The 25,393-nt window shown below is 40.9% G+C and overlaps 1 protein-coding gene across 4 annotated transcripts in view; it reads left to right on the plus strand.

The window, feature by feature from the left end:
- The window catches only part of Stim1 (stromal interaction molecule 1), a 193,676-nt gene that overhangs the window by 144,273 nt on the left and 24,010 nt on the right, over positions 1 to 25,393 (plus strand). For all 4 annotated transcript variants that reach the window (XM_041675979.1, XM_041675977.1, XM_041675978.1 and 1 more), the window contains exons 4-6: positions 13,605 to 13,716; positions 16,327 to 16,442; positions 23,709 to 23,886. In XM_041675979.1, coding sequence (XP_041531913.1) covers positions 13,605 to 13,716; positions 16,327 to 16,442; positions 23,709 to 23,886 — 406 coding nt within the window. The remainder of the gene's footprint in view (positions 1 to 13,604; positions 13,717 to 16,326; positions 16,443 to 23,708; positions 23,887 to 25,393) is intronic.

Below are 25,393 nucleotides of genomic sequence, written 5' to 3' on the forward strand. Positions count from 1 at the left end.
GTGCACCCACACACTGAGTCAATGGGGATGTTCCATCAGGAACTCACCAAGGCCAGTTGGCCTGGGTCTGAAAAAGTATGGGATAAAACCAGACTCACTGAACATAGCGGACAATGAGGACTACTGAGATCTCAAGAACAATGGCAATAGGTTTTTGATCCTACTGCACGTACTTGCTTTGGGGGAGCCTAGGCAGTTTGGATGCTCACCTTACTAGATCTGGATGGAGTGGGTGGTCCATGGACTTCCCACAGGGCAGGGAACCGTGATAGCTCTTTGGGCTGACGAGGGAGGGGGACTTGATCGGGGGAGGGGGAGGGAAATGGGAGGCGGTGGCGGGGAGGAGGCAGAAATCTTTAATAAATAAATAAATAAACAAAAAATAATAAAAACAACAGAAACTTAGAAACTACTCTGGTACTTTTTTAGTACTTCATACATGCTAAGCACCAATCTGAGTATTTTTCTCATATTCATTCATTTCTCACAGTAACCTTATGATGTATAGTTACTATGGTTATGTGTTATCTCTATTTTTAGATATGGAAAATGAGGCAAAGAGATTAAGTGCGATAATGTAACATAATTCTTTCACTAACTACTTGGAAGTTATTTCAGATTTCACGAATTCAGATCATGGTTCCTAACCAGCCTCCTCTCACTTCTGACTGACATCATCATAAAGCCGGGCATCCCCAGGCCATTTGCAGCTTCTTCTTCCTCTCCCCTTTCGATTTGTTGTTACCACATTTTGAGAGAAAAAGAAAATTCATTTATTCCTTCCTTCCTCTCCTTTCTTGAGGCTGCACCTCAAGTGACCAAGGTTAACTTTGAACTTTTAATCCTCCTGCTTTTCTGTCTCCCAAATCCTGGGATCATGAGCGTGTGGCACCTGGTGCTTGTGACTCCGCTGCTTTCAGGAGCTGGAGCTCAAGTCCAGGCCCGGGCTCGCTACTTGCCCCTAAGCTCTTTTCTGAAACCCTAGATAATTTCTCTTTCTGGCAATTGCACCAGAATTGCCAGTTATGTTGTGATCTAATTTGAGCACAGTATTTTTGTGTTTTATTTTAAATATATACTAGAAGATAAACGGTCTTACTTCCATCCCTGTGTAATAGGGAAACGGTACATTCCAGTCTGCCACCAAGCCTAAAATTCTTTCTCTCTGATATCTTATGTACATCTCCTGTGCTACTACCATAGCTGGATTTTAGCAGCTTTTTCATATGAGTTACTGAGGTGTCATTGGCATAAGCTGTAAACATTTGAAGTTCATTGTATTCTGTTTTGGCATGTGCATACAGTGTGGAGCCACCGCACAGCAAAGGCTGCCTGTGGCCATCACTTCCTTCCACTCTGAGAGCTCCTTCCTAGATAACTACTGAAGAGCCTTCTGCCAAGTTTAGTTCACATTTTCTAGAGTTTGATTTAAGTAGAATTATGTAATATATGCCCTTTAAAATATAGTCTCTTGCATTTGACATAATTATTTGGGGATTCATATTTTACATGTATAAATAGCTCATCTTTTTTATTCCTGAGTATTAACACATAGAAGAGATGTACTTCAATTGTTTTTATCCATTTATGTCTTGTTAAGACGCTTGAGCTACATCTAGTTTCTGTTTATTACAAATAAAGCTGCAGTGACCATTTAAGTATGAGTCACATGCATTTTCTCTGTCTAGGAAAATACCTAGGCTGGAATAACTAGATCATATGGGAGGTATCAAGAAATGATTAGTGTTTTTCAAGGTCGCTGTGCTGTTCCATATTCCCATTAGCAGTGTATGGGACTCTGAGCTCCCCCATCTCATTGTAAATATTTGTTGTAATCAGTCTGTTCAATTTTAGCATAGTGTAGTGGTGTCTTATTTTGGTGTTAGTTTGTTTTTCGCTTAATAATTAATGATACTGGGCATCTTTTCATACATATAAGTTGCCATCTGTTTTTGGTGGAGTATCTTTTAAATCTTAGGCCTATTTTTTTTTAAATAGCATCTCATGCTTGGCGGTGGTGGCGCACACCTTTACTCCCAGCACTTAGGAGGCAGAGGCAGGTGGATCTCTGTGAGTTTGAGGCCAGCCTGGTCTACAAGAGCTAGGCTCCAAAACTACAAAGAAACCCTGTCTCAAAAAAAGAAAAATAGCACCTCATATAGTTCAGGCTTGCCTTAAACTGCCATATAGCTATGGTGGGCCTTGAATTCCTGATCCATCTGCCTTTCCCTCCTGAGTAAGTGCTGGGCTTGCAGGAATAAATCACTATGCCCTGTGACTGTGAAATAGACCCCCCCAGCTTTTAAATATGAAGACTGAAATCACTGATTTGAGCACTTTCTTCTTCTTTTTTAAAGATGTATGAATGCATGTATGTACACAAGTGTGTAGAGGCCTGAGACTGACGTTGTGAGCGTTCCTCAGTCATTTTCCACCCTATTTAATGAGGCAGTGTCTCAATGCTGGCTCAGAATTCACTGTGTGTTACAGACTGTCCACAGAAACTTGTAGCAGTCCTTCGGTCTCTGCCTTTGAGTGCTGTGGTTACAGGTGTTATCTGGCTGTGAACTTTCTGTATAACAGGGTCCTCAGGCTCATGACTCTCCTGCCTCCATTTTCCTGCGCTAATATTACAGTTGCAGACCATCATGTCCAGTTGAAACCTTCACAGTTTTATAAATATTTTTTCTTCTTCTGTCCTAGCATATACTCTGTTCCACGTGCACATGCTCATTGGCCCAGTGTTCTGTGGGGTAGTGTTTAAGTGCCAACCACGTCATTGGTTGATGATATTAAGTCTACTTAACTTGGTTGACTTTTCTGGCTGCTTGCTCTATCATTTACTGAGAAAGGAACACATATGTTTCTAGTTGTAATTATGGCTTTGCTTGTTTCTTTTTGTAGTCTGCTTTATGTATTTTGAAGCTCTGTAATTGGGTCCATAAAGATTTACAGTTATCATGTCTTCTTGATTAATTGACCCTTTATCATTATGAAACAGCATTCTTTAATTCATTTAATATTCTTTTTTTTTAATCTTATTTATTTATTTATTTATTTATTTTGTACACAACATTCTGCCTCCATTTTGCCTGCACTCCAGAGGAGGACGCCAGATCTCATTACAGATGGTTGTGGTTGCTGGGAATTGAACTCAGGAACTCTGGAAGAGCAGCCAGTGCTCTTAACCACAGAGCCATCTCGTATAATATTCTTTTCTCTAAAGTTTGTTTGGTGCTAATGTATCTTCTTTTCCTCAAAAGGGGGGAATTTTTTATTTGGCTCTCAATTTTAGAAGTCTTGTTGCCTTTTGCAGGTGGTAAGGCAGAACAAACAGGCAGAGTATGCACGACAGGGAAGCTGTTTATTTCATGGTGCTCAGGAAGCAAAGAGAGAGTGTGTGGTTAGTGATCTGGGCTTCTAATACCCGTATGTCACAAATGACCAAACTTTGTTCTGCTAGGCCACACCTACAGGTTTACTACTTTTAGGTATAGGGTTTTTGTTTTTGTTTTTATTTTTTGTTTTTCTTGTTAGTGTATCTTCTCCTGTCTGTTTTCATTTTATTTTATTTATTTTTGTAGTACTAAGGGTTAGGCCCAGCCGTGGATGTGCTAGTCAGGTACTTTCACATTAAGCTATATCCTAGACTTTGGTTTATGTTTTTAAATTTAAAAATACATACTAGGCAGTTATGTTTTACACCTATGATGCCAGCACTTAGAAGACTGAAGAAGGAAAATTGCCTTGAATTTGAAGCCACCCTGGACTTCATAGTGAGATTCTTTCTTTAAAAACGAGGGGAGGTGCTGCTGGATGTGATGATGCACGCTTTTAATCCCAGCACTTGGGTGGCAGAGGCAGAAAGATCTCTACATTTGAGGCCAGCTTGGTCTACAGAGCAAGTTTTAGGACAGTCAGGGCTACACAGAAAAACCCTGACGTGAAAAACCAAAGTCAAAAAAAAAAAAAAGGCCCAGCACTCAGGAGACAAATGCAGGAGGATCTCTCTGAGTTCAAGGCCAGCCTGGTCTACACAGTGAGCTCCAGGACAGCCAAGACTATGAAGAGAGACCCTGTCTTAAAGAAAGGGAGTGGTCTCGAAGAGTAGTATATGAGCCCTAGCATACATGAAACCCCGGGCTCTATTCTCAGCATGGACTGTGTGAACCAGGTAGAATGAATGACATGCTCCTGTAAATCTCAGCAGCTGGGGGATGGGGGCAGAAGAGTCAGGAGTTCAGGATCATCCTTGGCTACATAGAGTTGGAGGCCACTTTTGACTACCTCAGACCCTGCCTCAAACAAACAAACAAAAGCAATTAAACATTCAATTTAAATATCTCCTTTTGGAATCTTTCCTGAAAATCACAGTCTAGATAATGGGTGCTGTGTTCCCACAGCCTCTTCTGTTTATCTCACGTAACACTTAACATACTAATTACAGTCTGTTCCTCTGCCTGTCTCCCTGTCAGTTTGCTTGAGGTCAGCATCTTCTATGATCCCATTTCTAACACTTAGTACTGTACTCAGCCCAAACTAGGAAAGAAGTCCAAAGTTTGTTCCCTTTTACAATTTCACATTTCACAGCCGAGTTATTCTGACCTTGTGTGGCCCCACTGCCAGTGTTTCTCTTGCCTGCTTTCTCTGGGCTTTGTTGTAGCACTGCACATGGCCTTTAAGAGTGTGTCCTCTTGGGGTTTAATAGATCAGAGTTTCACTCAGCAACCTAGTGGAGTGGGCCTCTCATGACGCCTACACCCAAGGCCTAGATTATTTTACAGTAATGTTTCAGAATTTGATATTGACATCATACTAGGAAATTAAGATTCCTAGTAGCGGGGAGGGAGCGTCTCAGGCAACCCAGTTCCAGGCTACACTCCATTTAAATAGAGCCACTTTGGGAGGATTTTGTAACTGCTATAGTTTGCTCATATTTAGAATAAGCAAAAAAAAAAAAACCCAAAAAAACCCCCCAAAAACCTCAGCTATTGGTCAATTAATTTTAAAATTACTATTTTTATTTTATATGGGTGCTTTGCTTGCATATATAGCTATGCACCATGTGTATCCCTGGTACCCACAGAGGACAGAAGAAATCTCTAGAAGTGGAACTGGAGTTAGAGATGGTTGTGAGCTGTCATTGGGTACTGAGAATGAACCTAATTTCTTTAGAAAAGCAGCTAGTGTCTTTAATCACTTACTCACCTGCCGCTTCAGTGAATTTTTTCTTCCTCTTTCTGAGAGAACTTTTAAGGCTGGAGCTCATGAAGAGTTGTCTCTGTGCTGGTAACATTCCCACCGCCTTCTACAGTAAATACACTAATAAACTTGTGACTGAGTGAATCAATGAATGGTGGTGATAGAAAACATAGCCGAGGCTGGGCTTACATACCCGACCGTCCTGCCTTCCCTCCCTAGTGCTGGATCTCCAGGTGTGTGCCGCCATGGGTGGTTGACTAGCTGCTATTTTTTTAGAACTTACTATAGGAAAGGAAGGTCCTTGTATCTTCACTATACCCTTGTGAGAGCTCTGCTTATCACCATTTTATAAGTAGCAAAAATGAGATAAGAAACTTTTAGCAGCTTGTTCATGGTCTTACACTTAATAAGTGATGTTTGGTTCAAGGCACAAGATTGTAGAGTCCACCTTTGTAACTGCTGTTTGACTGACAGCCCAAATGACTGACTGAGGCTGACCAGGTGACCAGCTAATTCACTAATAGCTGTGTGAAGGAGACCCAAAGGTTTTTGGCAACTTTCCTAGTAGACATGATTCTCTTGGGACATGGGTTTGAAACCACAGAAGTAGATGAGGGCTTCGTCTAGAGGTGCCCCAAGTCCATTATATGAGAGATACTGACTCAGGAGCTTGTTTCGTATTGCTTTTTCTTTTCCTGGCAAGAGAAAAGATTGGCTGAGGTCCACTATCAGCCTTGGCGCATCTCTGGAGAATAGCTGTAGTTGAAGTGCTAGGAGTGAGACTTATTGTCCCTTCTGCTGATGTGCCCTTACCCCAAGTACCCACATGACTCACAGCTTCATTGCACTGAAATGTCACCTCACTAGAGAAGCTGTTTCTTCTTTTAAAAAACAAAAAAATAAACAATAACAAATGTTTTTATTTTTACTTTTATCCTCTTACTGCTTAATTTTTAATAATGGGCTTTTTACCACTTCATGTGTTTATTGTGTTTTTTTTTTCTTTTTCATTTGCTACATTACTTACTTATTTTTAAGGCATGGTCTTACTCTGTAGCCCTGGCTAGCTTGGAATTTCTACATAGACTAGGCTAACCTTGAACTCACAGAGATCACCTACCTCTGCTAGAATTAAAGGCTTGGGCTGTAATAATGGCTGATTTTAGTGTGTGAGTGTATGGAGGTCAGAGGACCATTTGCAGGAGCTGCTTTTTTTTTTTTTTTTTTTTTTTTGGTCTTTTCGAGACAAGGTTTCTCTGTGGTTTTGGAGCCTGTCCTGGAACTAGCTCTGTAGACCAGGCTGGTCTCGAACTCACAGAGATCCGCCTGCCTCTGCCTCCCGAGTGCTGGGATTACAGGCGTGCGCCACCACCGCCCGGCCCCAGGAGCTGCTTTTTTTTCTTTCACTTTGCAAGCCCCAGGGATTAAAACTCAGGTTGTCAGGCTTGGTAGTAGGTGTTTTTTGGGTGTCTTTACCTACTGAGCCACCTCATAGGCTCAGTTAGACTGCCTGTTTTGTGTTTACCCTCAGAATCATAAACACCAGGGGAAATGTGACTTTAGTATTTTGCTGTGTTTCTAGATTCTAGAGTGTGATCTACCAGTAGGGGTGTTTAATAATTATCCCCATGACTTACCCTTGAATTGGAGACAACCTGTTTTCAAATATCTATCCTGTGGCTTCAGTAGCTTCTTATTTCCTTGTCTTTATGCATGACCTTGAACTCCAGACAAACTGAAGTCTGTTCTCCAAGCATGAACCGCAGCTTGTAGTTCTGGGTCTTGCTCTTCTTATTTCTTTCTTTGGTGCATGAATCTCTGTCTACCCAAATTCTGATCACTCTGTTTTTTAAAATGAATATTTATTTATTTATTTATTTACTTACTTAGTATGTATATGTGTGCCTGCATGAGTCTATGTACGCTACATGTGTGGAACTGGAGTTGCAGTTGTGAACCCCTGATATGCATGTGCAAACTGAACCAGGGTCTTCTGTAATATTAATAAGTTTTCGGGGGCTGGAGTGATGGCTCAGTGGTTAAGAGCACTGGCTGCTCTTCCAAAGGTTGTGAGTTCAATTCCCAGCAACCTCACAACCATCTGTAATAAGATCTGGTGCCCTCTTTTGGCATGTGGGCATACATGGAGGCAGAATGTTGTATACATGATGAATAAATAAATAAAAAAAATAAGTTTCCTTAGCTATGGAATCAGCTCTCCAGCCAGTGAACTCCTTTTTTTTTTTTTTTTTTTTTTTTTTTTGGATTTTTCGAGGCAGGGTTTCTCTGTAGCTTTTGGTTCCTGTCCTGGAACTAGCTCTTGTAGACCAGGCTGGCCTCGAACTCACAGAGATCCGCCTGCCTCTGCCTCCCGAGTGCTGGGATTAATGGGGTTTTTTTTTAAATGAATGTATGTACAAGCAATTACTATAGATAGATAGTGCTAGATTATAAGCTACAAACAGTACCTGGGAATAGGGATCTCCTTCTTCTCACTGCTCTGTTTTCAGTGCCTAACTTGGAAAAGTACAAAATAAATGTTTAGTGAGTGACAGTGAATGTTTTACAGAAAGGGAAATTGAGGCTCATAGCAATTAATTGATTTATCCCAGTTAGTCCATGGCAAATAAGATGGAAATTAAGGTCTTTAGCTTCAAATTTGTATTATATATTTTATAATACAAGTCTTTCAGGGCTAAGCCTGTAATCCCAGTATTCTGGAGATGGAGACTGGAGGACCAGGAGTTCAAGGCCAACCTTGGTTACATAGCAAATTTGAAGCTAGTACGAACTCCATGTTTCTCTTGTCTCAAAAAACAAAATCAACAAAGCAATTGAGCATACCTCAAAACAAAGAAAAAGATTGGAGACGACAGCGCCTTGTAGATGCTCTCTCTCTTTTAAAACTTTTCTATATTTTTGAGAATTTTATACATGCATACAATGAAATATGATCTCATCTAGTCCTCCTCCCAAGCTCGCCTGTTCTTCCCAACACTCAATTTTTCAACATCATGTTTGTTTGTTTTAATAACCCACTAAGTCCATTTTTTTGCTGCCTTTATGTGTACATGGGTTAGAGCCATCTACTGGAACACAAGAACCTACTGGTAGCTATATATATTCAGTAAAGAATGATTCTCCCTATAATTCTGCAAGTATATCTCTTTTGATAGCTGTTATAAGACACTAGAGTATGGCTTTTTCTTGTTCTGTGTAGTATTGTTCATCATTTTTCCTATAGATGGTGTCTTTGGTATTCTAGGGACCACATGGACAGGTTTGATGAAGTGTGTGGTTTTATGATATTCTCTTGCTCAGATGTCCTCCTGGAATTTGGATATGCCAGTCATCTGTATCTGATGTCTTATAAGCTTTTCTTGCTGAATTCTGTAGTCTCTTATTGACAGTGAGCACTCTATTCTTGCTGTGGCCCTCTTCCTAGCTTGGCCCAGAGTTTCTATTTTCTTCTCTTTTGGATTGAGAATACGGTCTGAACCTGGTAGTGTGTGCTTGTAATCCTATCATCACTCTCAATGAAGAAGTGGAATTCAGAGTCATCCTTTACTTCATAGCGAGTATAAGGACCTACATTGCCTAAATGAGATCCCACCTCAAACAAGACAAAGACACTAACAACAACAACAACAACAGCAACAACGAATGAAAAAGTAGAACAAGACTTAAATTTTAGGAACTTGAGTCTTAGGGATGAGATACCCTAGTATCTCAATTAGACTGTTGAGTGAGATCCTGTTGGAACTCAGAGTTGCTATCTGAGATACGGATAACATATAGGATACAGCTCATTATGGCTTATGTTGTTCAGATTGCAGTACTTTAGGTGGATGACACCATGCTGGCAAGTCCTGCCTAGATGGGGCTGCTGCCTAGATAACTGAATAATACATAGAGCTAAAAACAAACAAGCAAAACTTTGCTTTGAGATTTGGCATGATTCTGAAACCATTATCTCTTTTCCCTGTAGCTTAGCTGTATAGGGAGTGATTGGTCAGAAGCTATTCTTGGGGTATAGTGATCCTGTTAGAGAACCTTTGCCTCAATACAGTATTTAGAACAGTAATTCTCAGCTTTGGGAGCAGGGGGCAAGTTTGTCTTTCCAGGGACAAATTTCACAGTACCTGAAGAAAGACATTTTTGTTGTAACAGCCAGCAGTGTGCTGATGGCATGTAGTGGGTTCATGCCAGAGATATTGTCAAATGTCCTGCAATAATGCAGAACACAGTCCCTACAACAAAGATAAACCCATCCAAATGTCACTGATTCAGAGGCTGAGAACCACTGGTCTAGAGTAACTCTTGCTAGTCTCCATGTCTGTGGAGAGTGCTGATTAGAACATGCCAAGAATCCATGCCCAGGCTTGTGTTAAGGCGTCTTCTTAGTAGACAAAAGGCCTGTGAAGCACCGCTGGCCTCAGGCTTTTCTACCAATAAAAATGGTGTGCCTTCCTTCCACTCTAATGCCAAGCAGAAAGGCTTCTTTGTGTTGGATGAGGCCAAGATTCCTTGGCACAATCACGGCACTGTGCTGTTTTCTGTAGTGTACAGGCTGGCACTTGTCTGTCTGCCTCATGTGTATCGCTTTCCTATCCTTCATTTCCAGACGTTCCAGACTATAGTGAATTAATATGTTGGTAATGTGTTAGGATATATTTTCATTTTAGTGGTAATGGCTAATTCATTATACTTTTCTCAGTATTTTCTTAACATCAACTCCATTATCCTTTTCAAACTTTGAGGTGTGAATGCATGTATTGGAAATTAATTTTTCTTTTCTTCTAATGTATTCTCGACTAGGAACCAGGCATTTAACCAGCCGTGATTAGACACCCTTTGTGTAAGTCCGTCATCTTGTCTTTTAGGAGCAGTCTTGGAGCACATTCAGTATACCTGCCTCATTTCTTTTCCCAGCATCTTTCCCTCTCACCTCCTGTGTCTCTGCTGATTGCCTAAGCTACTCTCAAAACCACTCAGCATCGGCACTTTTATCCTGAGATCCAACATGTTCTGACAGCATTGGGATAGAATCAGTTTTGCCTTCAACTTTGTTTCATTCAAGATGTCTTTCTGGTAGTCATATTTTAGTGGAAGCAGGAGAATGAAGGGACATATTCCAAATTGCCAGCCTCTGTAGTTTATGTGAGATTGATAGGTATGGTTATGCCTACTACCAAAGGAATATCTGAGGTTTTTTTGTTTGCTTGTTTTAAAGATCGGGTCTCTTTATAAAGTACAGGTGGCAGCCAGGTGGTGTTGGAGCACACTTTTAATCCCAGCACTTAGGAGGCAGAGGCAGAGGCAGATGGATCTCTGAGTTCAAGGCCAGACTGGTCTACAGAACAAGTTCTAGGACAGCCAGGGCAACACAGAGAAAGCTTGTCTCTAAAAATAAAAAAATGCTTAAACACTATCATCAAAAAGTACTATATAAGCCGGGCGGTGGTGGCGCACGCCTTTAATCCCAGCACTCGGGAGGCAGAGACAGGCGGATCTCTGTGAGTTCGAGACCAGCCTGGTCTACAAAGGGAGTTCCAGGACAGGCTCCAAAAGCTACAGAGAAACCCTGTCTCGAAAAACCAAAAAAAAAAAAAAAAAAAAAAAAGTACCATATAAGTGATGGTTTCTATTAATGTAATTATTACTAATATTGTACTTCAGGATACCAGTAGACTCAACATGCAAGTCTGTCCCCTATGAGTCAATAAGAGAAAATCTTAGAATTTTGTTTCTATATATCTTATTTCAGAAACAAGCACAGAGCTCACTGATTCATTAGCCAGCTTCCCTTGTCTCTGTCTTCCAGGTGCTAGGATTACAGGTGGGTCACCATGCCCACCTGCCATTTATGTGGGTTCTGGGGGACTCAAACTCAAGTCCTCATGTTTGTGTGGCAAATGTTTTACCTGCCTGCTGAGCCATATCCTACCCCTGTTTTTACTTTTACATATTTAAAATAAAATGTATATAGAATTTAAACTTATTTATAGAAAGATATCTTGACCAGTGTTGTGCAGTAGAATTTTCTATAATATAGAAAATGTACAATTTGTGATGTCTAATATTGTATCCACCAATCACTTATAACTATTGGACATTTCTGGGATGACTAGCACCACTGAAGAACTGAATTATTAACCTAATTTTAAGAAATTTTAATTTAAATAGCCATTGGTGACTGCTGGCTGCCTCTTGGACAGTGCAATTCTGCAGAGAAGATTTAAGTAAGGGAACAGCTGTAAAGTATCCAACTTGCTCTATGTCAAGTACAAAATAGATATAAGAAGTGGAAATATTACTATTCCCTATCTTGTAAGAGGCTGGACCTCACTTAATTGACCAGCCATGGGCTCATCCTAAGGTAATACTAGTGGATGGCCCAGCATGGCAGCCAGGACTGTTTGTGACAAGGCTTCAACTTTTTTCTGTCACAACGTCCCAAAAATTATGTACTCTAGTTTTAAAATTTTGTTTATTTTGATGTTTTGAGGTAGAGTCTCAAGTAGCCCCTGTTGGCTTTGAACTTACTGTCTAGCCAGGGATGGCCTTAAATTCCTCATCCTCCTTGCTCCCTCCTCCTTACTACTGGGATTACAGGAATCTGCCATGACAGGTAGCCCTGACTGGCCTTATTGAAGTAATTCTCATACCTCAGCCTCCCAGTGTATTGGGATTATAAGCCATCATAGCTGTCTTCACAGTTTTGTATTCTAGACAAATCAAATTTTGAGTTTTCTTGGAATCTGACTTCATTATATATTAAGTGCCTTCCACTCCTATACCTGTGGATTATTTTAGATAAACTCCTACTATCTTTAGTTTTATTTTCTTATATCGAGGGATTGAGTCCTGGGACTTTTATCTGCTAAGGAGATATTTTACTACTGAGTCATACCCTAGCCTCCTCACCAAAATCTGACCCTCAACACCTTGGCAATTATTCCCTTTATCTTATGTTTCATTATAATTCTTCAACCATTTCTTTTTAAAATTTTTTCTTTAGATTTATTTCAGTGACTTTTCTTCACATGTATATCTGTGTATCTTATACATCCTAGAAGTGGAACTATGGACAGTTTGAACTGCCATGTGGGTGCTGGGAATTGAATCTGGGTCTTCTGCAAGAACAAGTGCTCTTAATTGCTAAACCATCTCTCCAGTCCTTTGTCCATTTCTTTAATCCATGCTTCACTGATGCTATTAAGTTTGTGGACTGGAAAACAACTTCTAGAAAGCTTGGCATTATGTGGGTCGTTGTGAATATTTGGTCAAATTGGATGGATGGTTGTTCTCAGTCCTGATAACATTTATAATTTAAAAAGTCATTATTTTGGCCTAGGATGTAGCTCAGTTGGTAGAGTACTTACTTAGGATACACAAGATACTATGTTTGATGCCCAACACCAAATAAACTAGGTATGGTTGTACTTACCTGAAATTGTAACGTTCGAGAGATGAAGTAGATCAGAAGTTCATGGTCATCCTCAGCTATACATTGAGTGCAAGGCCAACCTGGGATATATGAGTTCTCTCTCTCTCTCTCTCTCTCTCTATCTATCTATCGATCTATATATATATATAAAATTTTGTTTTGAAATAGAGGTAGCCTCAAATTCATTATGTAGCTAAGGTTGGTCTGGAATTCATGATCTTTCTTTCTCAGTATCCTTGGTGCTAACATTATCCCAGATTACCCCAATGCTAGGATTATAAGTGTGTTCCCGCATGCTCAAGTTTAAAAATACTTTTAAATTAAGTTTATCGAGACATAAAAGAGATACAGGTATTATTATTATTATTATTTTGGAGACAGGGTTTATCTGTGTAGTCTAGGCAAACCTCATACTTACTATCTCGCCCAGACTGGCTTGAAATTCATAACCATCATCTTGCCTCAGCTTCCTGTATACTGGGATTATAGGCATGAGGCACTATGCTCCGTAACATATTTATTTTAGATATAAAGTTTCATGAATTTTGGTAGATGTTAGCATTTATATAATCACCACATTCAAAATACAGAATGTTTTTTTTCCCCTTGAAACATTGCTTTTTATTCTATCTTGGTCAGTTCTGGCTGAAACCAAACAATGATAGTTTTATTGTATTAGAGTTTCATATTAGTAGATCATATAGTGCCTAATCCTTTCAGACTTATGGGTAGGTGTTATGGACAAGGGAATGTTAAGTACACAAACATGGTAAGTATTAAGTCAGTGTGACCACAATAGCAAGTATAAGTCAAGGCACACTGCTTCAGAGTATCATAAATTCCTTCAATGCTGTCAGCTTTCATACTCAAAAGCAAACAGCTACCAGGAGGAAAAAGGACAACTAAAGCAAGGAAATTTCTGGAGTAATTGTTTTTTCTTGTCTTACCACAGTATACAACTGGACCGTGGATGAGGTGATACAGTGGCTGATTACGTATGTGGAGCTGCCTCAGTATGAGGAGACCTTCCGGAAGTTGCAGCTTACTGGCCATGCCATGCCAAGGTTAGGAACTGGTCTGGATTTTTCTCCTGAGGGTACAGGCTGGGAAGGGGTCTGCCTTAACGTTGCTGTGGACAATTCAGTAAGGCTTCATCCTCAACAGTCTGTGAAAGCTGCTAGTCTCATGCCAGTTGTGTGTTTGCTATATAAAGCAGAAAGGCCACTTTGTATTTGTTCTCTTGTGTGATAATTCTTATCACTCCTGAGACTCATACTAATGGCTTCTGTTTATTGGGTGCTTAGTACATACCAGGCATGCTCAATGGGTAAAGTACTTCCCTCTAAATCTTATGACTTGGGATCAATCCCTGAGACCCACGTCATGGAAAGGGAAAACTGACTCTACAGGCTGTTCTCTGATCTCCACATATGCACCATATAACATACCCCCTCCCCACCCCCGCCATCCACAAACAAACAAACTTTTTAGGAAGAGAATTGATTTAGTTACTAAGTCTGTAGTGAGGACTCAAAGTTCAATGAGTGTTACATGTAAAACATCAGAACACTATTAGGCAGTGTTAGTAAATACGGATGCCTTTTTCCTTCTCATTACTTAAAAGGAGATAGCATTATAGCTCATTGGTGCCACTGAGAATTAGCTTGTAGGAAGTATGGTGATAATATGAAATCCATTTTGCAGAAGTAACCTTAAGAGGAGTTTAATGACCCCCAGGTTTTCAGAAAACACCCGTTTTATATAAGTTACACAGAAGACCAGGTGGAGCCCTAATACTCCGAGAGTCAGAAACGGATGGATCTTTGTGAATTGGAGGCCATTCTGGTCAACATGATGAGTTCCAGGGCAGCCAAAGATGCATAGAGACCTTGTAAAATAAGTAAAATAAAAATGTACGCAAAAGGAAATTGAGGTCTGAGGGGAGGAACCGAGCCCCTTGTAATCAGACAAGAGAGATTGCTTAGGACCAGAAGCCAGATCTCCTGACCAACTGTTTATAGTGCCCCATTACCTTTCTTGTAGGTGCCCTTGATTGCCTTCTAAGTTCAGAGAGGGAAGTAGCTGCCACTCCTTCATGCTCAGACAGAAGTAGAAACCACACACTATGATGTCAGAGGCTTTTCTTCTAGCTGAGGAAAAGATGATCAGTGGTACAGAGTAGTATAGTGTTAAATGTGCCCTCAGGGAGCCCAGGCACATAGTTTCCACCTTTTTTTTTTTAATCTTAAACTATTTTCCTTCTATACCTGCTGTGTTTCAGCAGAAAAAAGATGAAGTCCAGTTTTTCTTCAGTCTTTTTATTATCTTAATAAGACAAAGTCTTATTGTCAGTGTGGTTAAAGGTCAAAACACTATACTAATCTTAACAGGAGTAAACAGTATTGCAATTACTCAAATGCTTGATAATAGGGCCAACTCGGTTTTGTTCATAAGCAGGTTTATATATAATAGCAGTGGGTTAGAACGCCCAAGAACCAGTGGGTCATTGAACATGTTGTTTTGATCTGGACTGGACAGGAGAGCATATTTTTGTGCGATGAAATATAGGGACTAATATATAATAATCCAGATAATCTCTGAAAGCAGAAACACAAGAGAAATCACTGGTGAGATGCTCAGCTGGTAAGACGCCTGCTGTGTAAGCCTGGGATGCATTTGAGTACCACAACCAAAAAAAAAAAAAAAAAGAAAAAGAAAAAGAAAGAAAAGAAAGGAAGGAAGGAAAAAGCAAGGTGTGGTGGTGCATATCTGTAATCCCAGCACGTCACAGTGAAATGGGAGGTGGAGACAGGACGATTTTTTGGAAATTCATGGACTATGTAGCCTGGATTATTTCTCATGGGAGAAATGAGAAATTCCCCTACAACAATGTTGGAAGGAGAGAATCAACTCCTGTAATTTATTCTTAGACATCACATGCACATTGTAGCACATGCATGCCCATACTCATACATATCATACATACATAAAACAACAACAAGAAAAAAAAGGAGAAATAAGAAATAAAAAGAAGCATAAAAATATGTAATTAAAGCTGGGCGTTGGTGGCGCATGTCTTTAATCCCAGCACTCGGGAGGCAGAGGCAGGCGGATCTCTGTGAGTTCGAGACCAGCCTGGTCTACAGAGCTAGTTCCAGGACAGGCTCCAAAGCCACAGAGAAACCCTGTCTCGAAAAACCAAAAAAAAAAAAAAATATGTAATTAACTATGATTTGCCACAGATTGTTAGTCCTTCTAGGGCAGAGTCCTCAGGAGACTGTGGACAGAAAAGGATCAAATTCTTAGTTATGCTCCGTATTAGAGACAACTTACTCATTCTGGAAAGATGGCTCTGCAGTTAAAAAAAAACTTGCTGCTTTTCCAGAGAACCTAGGTTCAATTGCCAGCACCCACTTGGTGGCCCAGTCTCTGTAACGCCAGTTCCAGGGTATCTAGAGCTCTCTTCTGGCCTCTGTGGGTACTGCCTGCATCTGGTACCAGACATGCATGTAGATAAAATATTCACATTAAAAAAGACCACAAACAAACAAAACATCTTACTTGTTCAGACTCTGTGTTCTAGAGTGCAGAGGAAAGCAATCACCAAAAGCTGAATGTGTTCATGAATATTTTTTGATGTCTCAAACCTGATCCCTATTCTTTTCCCTTAACAGGTTAGCTGTAACCAACACCACCATGACAGGGACTGTACTGAAGATGACAGATCGGAGCCACAGGCAGAAGCTGCAGCTGAAGGCCCTGGACACTGTGCTCTTTGGACCTCCTCTCTGTGAGTCGTGTGTAGAAGTCTACTGCTGTGCATAGAGCCTAAAGCCACTGGGAGTGACTGGGCTGAAATTCTGGGTCTCATAGGCGCCCCTACAGGAAAGCACCTTCATTATCCCACTGGTGTGGAAATATGAAACATTCTTGTTTAAGTCTCCCATATTTACACATTTAATCTACTCATTCATTACATATTTTAAGGAAAGATTTACTTTTTGCTTGGATTATATAGGAAGACCTAGATGAACCAACCATAGTATTTCCTAGTGGAATAGCTGTTACTGTTTATAAACACATGGTGGTGGACCAGTCCCATGAGGGGCAGCAGCAGGTCCCTTTGGTGGGTGGGAGACCAGGGTTAGTGAGAGACAGACAGATAAGCCGTGCAGAGAGAGAGAGTTGGGGTATAGAGTTTATTTAGTGGGTTATGGAGGGGAAAGAGAAGGGAAGGAAGGAGGAAAGGGGTAAGAGATGAGAGGGACAGTAGTTACCTCTTCAGAAGAGGGACAGGAAAAGAGAGAGCAGGCTGGAGAGGAGACAGGGGATCTGTTTGCCTCAGTGGAAGAGAGTGGGGAGGTTGGAAGTGTGCGGAGCTTGTTTCTTAAAAGGACAGGGTACCCAGGTGACAGGGAAGGTCAGCAAAATAATAACAATAGCATCATCATTCCAGGCTGAGGATGTAGCTCAGGTGATAGAATGCTTGCCTAGCACTCATGAGGTCCTAGGTTCCACTTCCACAGAGCCACACTGAAACCACTGTTCTCTACTAGTGCTGTGACTGTGGACTTCAGACTAGGTCCAGGGAAAAAGTGACACATGATCTCTGTCTTTCAGAGGGAGCCTAGCTTTATTCCATGGATTTTCCAAGAGAAGACATTGTAGATGAAGGAAACAACCTAAAGAAGGAAGGCTAAAACTATTAAGGAACACATAGAGAGTGAATGTCAGTTAGCTGTTAGCTGCCATCACTGGGTTTATACAGAGGGAAGGGACTTGATTGCTGAAAACTTTGTGTCCATGGGTAGTTGGGAAAGACTAAAAGAGCTTTTGATGTAGCAATACATACTTACTAAATAGTGCAGCTCTGGAGTTCTAACTGGTGAGAGTAGTTAGCCTTGCCATCCTTTTCTTATTTTAATATAGTCAAGAAAGACCAAAATTTCTATCATGGCTTGGTGGTGTCCATCTCCAGTCTTGTACAGGAGGCTGAGCCAGGAGAATTTGGGGTAGTTGTCCACTCGGGTTCAGTGAAATCCTGTGTATGTGAGGGTTGAGGTGTGTGGGAAAGAAACTGAAGGCAGATCTCCCATGAGGGCATGTCTTATTTGCCATAACACTTCTTTGAAAAGGTAAAGGGGGTCAGAGGTCAGAAAACTGCTCCTGAGATAAGCAGAAGTATCATAGCTAAGATTATTTTATACCATCTAGAATAGCATAGCTGTAATAGCAATAATATTAGTTTCAGCTGGGTGTGGTAGCACACAGCTTTAATCCCAGCACTCGGGAGACAGAGGCAGGCGGATCTCTGTGAGTTTCAAGCCAGTGTGGTCTACTTAGCAGGTTCCAGGCCAGCCATGCTCCACATTGAGAACCTGTATGTAAAAGAAAAGAAAGTTTGGACTTTTTGGTTTCTTTTCAGACTTTAAATTTTTTTTACTGGCTTATGTATTTAGTTATCTTGTGTGTATGTGTTTACATGTGTTAACTGATGTGCACATGCAGATGCCAGAAGAGAGTCTTGGATCTTTCAGAGCTGTAGTTACTGGCATTTGTGGAATACCTAGCTTGTTATGTGGTGCTATGATCCAAACTCTGACCCTCTTGATTGCATAGCAAGTGCTTTTAACTGCTGAGCCGTCTTTCCAGCCCCTAATAATAGTTTCTAAAAAAATGGAAAATAAGATAGGAAAAGTTCCAACTCTTCAACTTTGTTGATGATAATGTAAAGTGATGCAGTTACTATAAAAAAAACAGTCTGGTGGTTCCTTAAAAATTAGACATAAGAGTTACCACAACCCAGCAATTACATACATAAGTATATAACAGAAAAATTAAAACAGGTACTCAAACAAGTACATGTATACACATGTTCATAACAGCATAAGTCTAAGGCCAAATGAGGAAATAATGTGAATAAACATGTTGTTTTCTATACATTCAGTGTGATTGTTTGCAACCATGAGAAAGAAGTGCTGATACACACTACAATGTAAATACCTTTAAAAAAAATGGCCTGGTAGTGGTGGTGCACACCTCTAATCCCAGCACTTGGAAGGCAGAGGCAGGTGGCTCTCTGTGAGTGTCAGGCCAGCCTTGTCTACAAAGCGAGTTCCAGGACAGCCAGGACTATTACACAGAGAAACCCTGTCTAGAAAAATCAAACCAAACCAAAATGAAACCATACCAAAACAAAACAAAATAAAACCATTATGCTAAATAAAAGAAATTAGTTACAGAACGTTACATTTTTGTTTTCATTATATAAAACACCCAGAATAAGTAAATTCATAGACACATCCTAGAATCAAATTCATATTGGTGGTAGGCAGGAACTGGAAAGAGGAAGGAATGAGAAGAAAAAAAAAAGGGGATTTTTTTTTTTTTTTGACATAGGGTCTTACTCTGAAGTCTAGGCTGGCCTAGAACTCATGATAATCCTCCCTCCTCAGTCTTCCCAGTGCTGGGATTACAGATGTAAACCAAGGACACCAACCCCTCCACCCACTCCCACACAAGAAATCTTTGACTCAGGCTGGTCTTGGAATCTTGACAGCTGTCTCCTACCTCAGCCTCCTAAGAGGATTGCAGCTTTTTTCTTTCCTTCTCAGCACTGGGGTTCAAACTAGGGCCTTGTGCACGTAGATAGGCACCTTACTAAGCTATATCCACACCACATTTCATAATTTTGTTTTGAAATAGAGTCTCAGTCTATTTCCTAGGCTGGTCTTGAAATCATTCTGTTGTCTAGGCCGTCCAGCTGAGAAACAGTAATAATGATCATTGAGAAACAATGGTGATTTTGGCACTGGGAATGAAACCCAGATTTTTTTCATATGCTAGGCAAGTGTTCTTGCATTAAGCTACATACATTCCCAGATCTCGTCTTCCTCCACTTCCTCTCCCTGCTCCTGCTGCTGCCACCACCTTGTCTCTCCTCCATTTCCTCCTTGTAGCCATGACGATCCCAGATATTGCTGTTTATCAGGCTTGCCTTGAACTCATAGAGATCCATCTGCTTCTTCCTCTTGAGTACTGGGATTAAAGATGTATTACACCACACCCTGCCCTCTCTTATTTATTTATGAGCAGTAAGTTTTACTTTGGAGGATTAGATTTGCTTTGGAACTAGGTAGAATTGGTGTTAACATGCATTGAGAATGTACTGCTTGCCCCTGAATTGTTCATTTTAAAATAGTTCATTTGTATAATATGAATTTTACCTCAAGATGCTACTTAGAGAAAAATTATTTTATATGTCTGTCTGTCTGTCTGTCTGTCTGTCTGTCTGTATCGGGAGCTCTCAGCCTCAACACTCCCCCAGGGTTCAGAATAGGACTTCTACAGTAAGTGAAGACTGGCTTGGGAATGGGATCCGAGGGGAAGAACAAACTGACTGACTCAGGCACTCTTTTCCTGCAAGTTTCTTTATTCCTTGGGGGAAGACTAAAGAAGGAGGGATGTTCTCTTCAAGGCTTTCCGTTTATATGGGCATACAGACAAGGTAGCAATCCCATAAGTGGTAACAATAGTATCAAACATGCATTTCACAGAGTCAGGAGATGCTTACATCTCAGAGGGGGTGTGGGTGAGAAGGTCCCAGGCAGATATTGGGAGGATCAACTAAGAATGGGACCTTTTAAATCATTACAGAATTCTAAGAGGAAGTTTTTGTGCACTAACTATATTTCTTGAGTATAACTAGAAGTTTATGATTACTTGCAGAAGAATGCAGCAGCACTGTTGCAGTCTCTGGGCATTTTCGCTTAATGCATTGGTAGCCATGGTAATCTGAAAGCTTGATTTGCATTAATGTCTTGCTGACTGAGTAAAAAGGGAGGTCTCTATGGAGGTTTTGCTTTTGATTCCAGCAGGGTCCCTGCCAGTAACTAAGTGGAAGTTATTTTCCCTGAGGCTGATTTAGCAACTCAAGTCTTTTTTCTGTATCTCTAAGGTTAAAGATAAAAACAGTTAATTTCCTGGGCTATGATCTTATGTTAATTGAAACCAAGGTAAAGGGTAAATATGGAATATTAGTATCTTGTTAAGTCAGAGCAGACCAGTAGATTACACCTTCCTGAGTCTGTTGTTAGAGTAGACATATGGGCTCCTTCCTTGTTGATGAATCTGGTCATTAAAGATAGTTGTGGGAGATTAGTTTTATGTGAATTTTGGCTATGGGAACAAAGGTTTGACTGAGTGAATCCTTTTCACACCATGGCTTCATGGTATGGGGGGAGGTATCCGGTTTCCCTTACAGGAAAAGTCTGACTTATACATTGCTGGGATACTACAGAAGGGAGAAATGCCATGATTTCACAAGGTTTTTACAGAACTGAGAGTGAGTTATTCAAAGGACAGGTGTCCCTGTAACTCTGTAAAAATGGGTTATTCCATGTGGGGTGTGCATATACACTTCCCGTGGATAGTCCAATAGAGCTGTCAGCTGTATATTTACTGTAAAATATGTGTGGGCTCGCTGCAGGCCTGAATGCATGTATGTACACCACATGATCGTAGGTTTGCACAGAGGCCGGAAGAAAGGCAGTGTTTCCCCTGGAACTGGAGTTAGTTATTGGTGGTTGTGAGTTCTCCAATGTGAGTACTGGGAACTGAACCCTAGTCCTCTGTAAAAGCAACCAGTGCTTTTAAATTCTGAGCCATCTCTCCAGCCTCCTTCTTTCTTAAAACCTAAGCAGCAAAAGGAAGAAAAGACATATTGTACTTTTTCAAAATATCAAAAGAATAAAGAATAGCCGTGCATGGTGACATATATCTTTAATCTCAGCACTTGGTAAGCAGAGGTCACATATACCCTAGAGAACCTCTGGTCATACCTGTAATTCCCAGCACTCTTAAGGTTGAGGCAAAAGGATTGCTGTAAGTTTGAGACTAGTCTGGGCTGCATTGATGAGTTCCAGAACATGAAATTGATCAAAAGAATACATTATGATTCCAAATCAATCTGGACAAGGTAAAGATTGAGTGAAATAGATAGACACAGTCTGTATGGGTTAGAATCACTAAATGGAAAAATGCTTATCTAATAGTCTCATGTGAGCAAGACATTTTTAGATATTTGCTAAGGGGCTAGCCAATGATGGCACATACCTTTAATCCCAGCACTTGGGAGGGATCTCTGTGAGGCCAGTTTCGTCTACAGAGCAAGTTCCAGAACAGCTAGGGCTACACAAAGAAACCCTGTCTTGAAAAGCCAAAAACAAAACAAAATAAAATAAAACAAGAACCATAAAGGAGGAATGGGAGCTGGAGAGATGGTTTAGTGGTTAAGAATGCTTACTGCTCTTGAAGAGGACCTGAGTTTGATTCCCAGTGTGCATGTCAGGTACCTCACAACTGCCTGTAACTCTGGCTCCAGGGGATTCAGTACCTCTCACCTCTGTGGGCACCTGCATATACACATACATACATACATACATACATACTACATACTTTAAAAAATGTAAGAGTAAGACTGATGGACATGTCTCAGGAGATAAATGTGCTTGCTACCAAGCCCGCTAATTCAAGTTCCATGGTAGAAGGCGAGACTGAGCTCTCAGACCTCACGTGTGTCATGATGTGCACTCTCCACCTTACCCACTTTAAATCAATATAACAAATACATACATGTACTTAAAAGAGTAGAATGCACAAGGAGTTTGGCTTGTTGGTGCAGATCTGTAATCCCAGCTATTTGGGAGTAATAGGTTTTCTGTATCAGGATAATAGGTTTCTCTGCCGTTGCAGTAAGCCAGATAAGCCGAATTGAAAAAGTATAACAACAGGTTTATTTGAGCAAAGCCACTTCTGGGTGACTTCTCCAGTCCCAGAGGTTGAGGCTGGAGAAGCCACTCACCCAAACTAAAGCAGGGAGATTATATAGCCCAAGTATGGTCAAAAGCTGGACCACTTAGATGGGGATTTGGGAGTTTCAGTAGTTGCCAGGAATTTGTAACTGGGCATTTTAGCACTTTTTTTTAGTTGACTATTCTCTAAGAGGATGGGGTTTAGAAAGAGAGAGAGGGAGGGAGAGAGAGGGGCAGGAATAGGGCTTTCAGGATCGTGGAGGTTCCAACTGAACAAGGAGGACCACAAGTTTACTTCAGACTGAACAAGTTAATGAGATTCTGCCTCAAAAAAGTAAAAAGTGCTGATGGGATAACTAGTACTTGCCTAGTATTCCTGAGGCCCTAGGTTTAAGCCCTTAGTACCGAAGTGTGTATATGGTAATATTGGCATTGAGGAATCCCAACAAACCGAGAACAGAAGTTCTTAACATTCAGGGGAGACAAAGAATATCCACGGCGCATAGTAAAGACTGTGGAGGAAGCAAGTATATTCCAGAAAGAAAAGTAACTCCTGTGCTGAATAGTGTATCTGAGGACAAAATAATGAAAATTTGAGTATGGCTGGAAGTACAGGATTAATAGAGGCTGGAGAGTAACCATTAGAGGAGTGGCTTTCAGCCTCCTAATGCTGTGGGGACCCCAACATAGAATTATTTTATTGCTACTTCATAACTGATTTTGCTACTGTTATAAATAGTAATATCTGATAGGCAGGATATCCAATATGTGACTCAAAGGGACCACTGCAGTAAAGGCTTTTCAGTTTTCTCTCAGAGAGCCTGTATTAAACATCTATGGCTGCTCTCATGGATCTCGTAATTCCCCTTTCTTGCATGGAAATAGGCTATGTTAATTTGTCTTTAATTCCATAGAGTCCCCATGGTTGCTTAGGCCTATCCCATCCCAAAGATGGTTGAGATGTACTGAGGAGGTACTGTTCTCCTCACTACATCCTAAGGAAGGATGAGTTAGTAAGCCTTCAAAATTATCCTCAGGCTTGTTATCCTATCTAAACTAGGCCTTCACTGGTGGAGAGATAAGTAGTCCTTATTTTGATAGTATGTGGAGTATGTGCCTAAGAGAATCAATTCTTTCTGAGTTGAAAGGTCTGCCTGCCTTTCACAAGAGGAATCACTGAGGAGGGATGCAGGTAAGTAGTGTTATGGGTGCCCAGACTCACCACAGCCTCCCTTATCTGGCAGTGACTCGACATAATCACCTCAAAGACTTCATGCTGGTGGTGTCTATCGTTATCGGCGTGGGTGGCTGCTGGTTTGCCTATATTCAGAACCGTTACTCTAAGGAGCACATGAAGAAGATGATGAAGGATTTGGAAGGGTTACACAGAGCCGAGCAGAGTCTGCATGACCTTCAGGAGCGGTAAGGCCTTGCTTCTTTACCTAGCCCTGGTGCTGCCAGCTCTTGAAGTCTCCTGTTTTGTGAACCATTTAGCTCCTGGCACCTTGTTGACATGAATGTAAAGACTGCCCCATCCTCTAGAGTGGTTTTGAGATGCTGCCTTCCTGTCAGCCAGTTCAGTTGCCTGGATTTCATTGCTCCTCTTGAGAGGAGCTTGTATTCTATTTTATTTAAAAACAAAACAAACTTTTTTTTGTCTGAGCTTGAAAGGGAGAATTGCATTGCTGCCAGAGGTTGAGAATTCCCTGATAGGGGGCTTGTTATGGATCATTCTGTTTCTTGTCCTACATCTTGCTACTTTCCTCATGCAAATAGATACATTAACAGTTTCTCATGGCTTCCAAAGAAACCTCATAAAACAAGCTGGTCATGTCTATAATCCTAACATTTTGGAGGTGGGGGTAGAAGGATCAAGAACACAAGGTTATCATAGACTTCTAGCAAGTCTGAGACAGGGCTGTTTCAAAAAGAAAACAGAAATGGCTGAGAATATAGCTCAGTTGATAGAGCATATGCTTAGCATGGGCCAGACACCACATAAAACTGGACATAGGGCCTGGCAAGGGAGTGGAGCAGGTTAAGGTGCTTGCTGCCAATCTTGGCATGTGTGTTCAACACTAGAAGCCACAGGGTGGAAGGAGAGAATTAATTCCCAGAAGTCAGGGTCATTCTCTAAATCTCCACATGCTCTCATGTTGGGTGTATGCATAGACACATGTAAGAACATTTTTAACTGGGCTTGGAGGCAGGAGGATTGGAAGTTCAAGGTCATCTTTCGCTATATAGCAAGTTTGAGGTCAACTGTGTCTAGCAAAGAAAAAAGAAATAGCTGGGCGGTGGTGGCGCAGCCTTTAATCCCAGCACTCGGGGGCAGAGATAGGCAGATCTCTGTGAGTTCAAGGCCAGCCTGGTCTACAAGAGCTGGCACCAAAAACTACAGAGAAACCCTGTCTTGAAAATAAAAAAAAAAGAAGAAATAAGAAATAAAGTAGTCTTCATCGTGTTCCCATAATTCTTTTTCATATATTCTACATACCTTAAGTACTGACTTCTGGGACAGTGTGTATTCCTTTCCAGAACTCTTTGTCCTTAATCCAAAGGATGGGGCTGAACATGTGCCTGAGGTCAGCAAATCGGGAGTTGAATGTCCTTGTGTCCCCCAAAAGAAAGAAGCCTGGAGTGTGTCCCCCTCCCCATTTGTGTGTGTGTACATATGCGTGTGTGTGATTGTGTGTACACGTGCATGCACATGATATGTAAGTGTGTTTTGAGACATACTATTACTAAGTAGTCGAGGTCGAGGTCTAGGCTGCCCTTGAACTCATAGCAGTCCTCCTGCCTCAGGTTTCCAAGAGTTGGGATTATGAGTGTGCGCCACCAACCTGGCTTCTTTAGGTTTTTTTTTTGTTTTTTTGTTTTTTTTTTTTTAATGACAGGATCTCACTGTGTAGCCAAGCCTGGCCTGGGA

The sequence above is a fragment of the Microtus oregoni genome, unplaced genomic scaffold (genome assembly GCF_018167655.1).
Source record: "Microtus oregoni isolate MIOR12 unplaced genomic scaffold, Mior012 000027F_ref0000203, whole genome shotgun sequence".
NCBI classification, from domain to species: Eukaryota; Metazoa; Chordata; class Mammalia; order Rodentia; family Cricetidae; genus Microtus; species Microtus oregoni.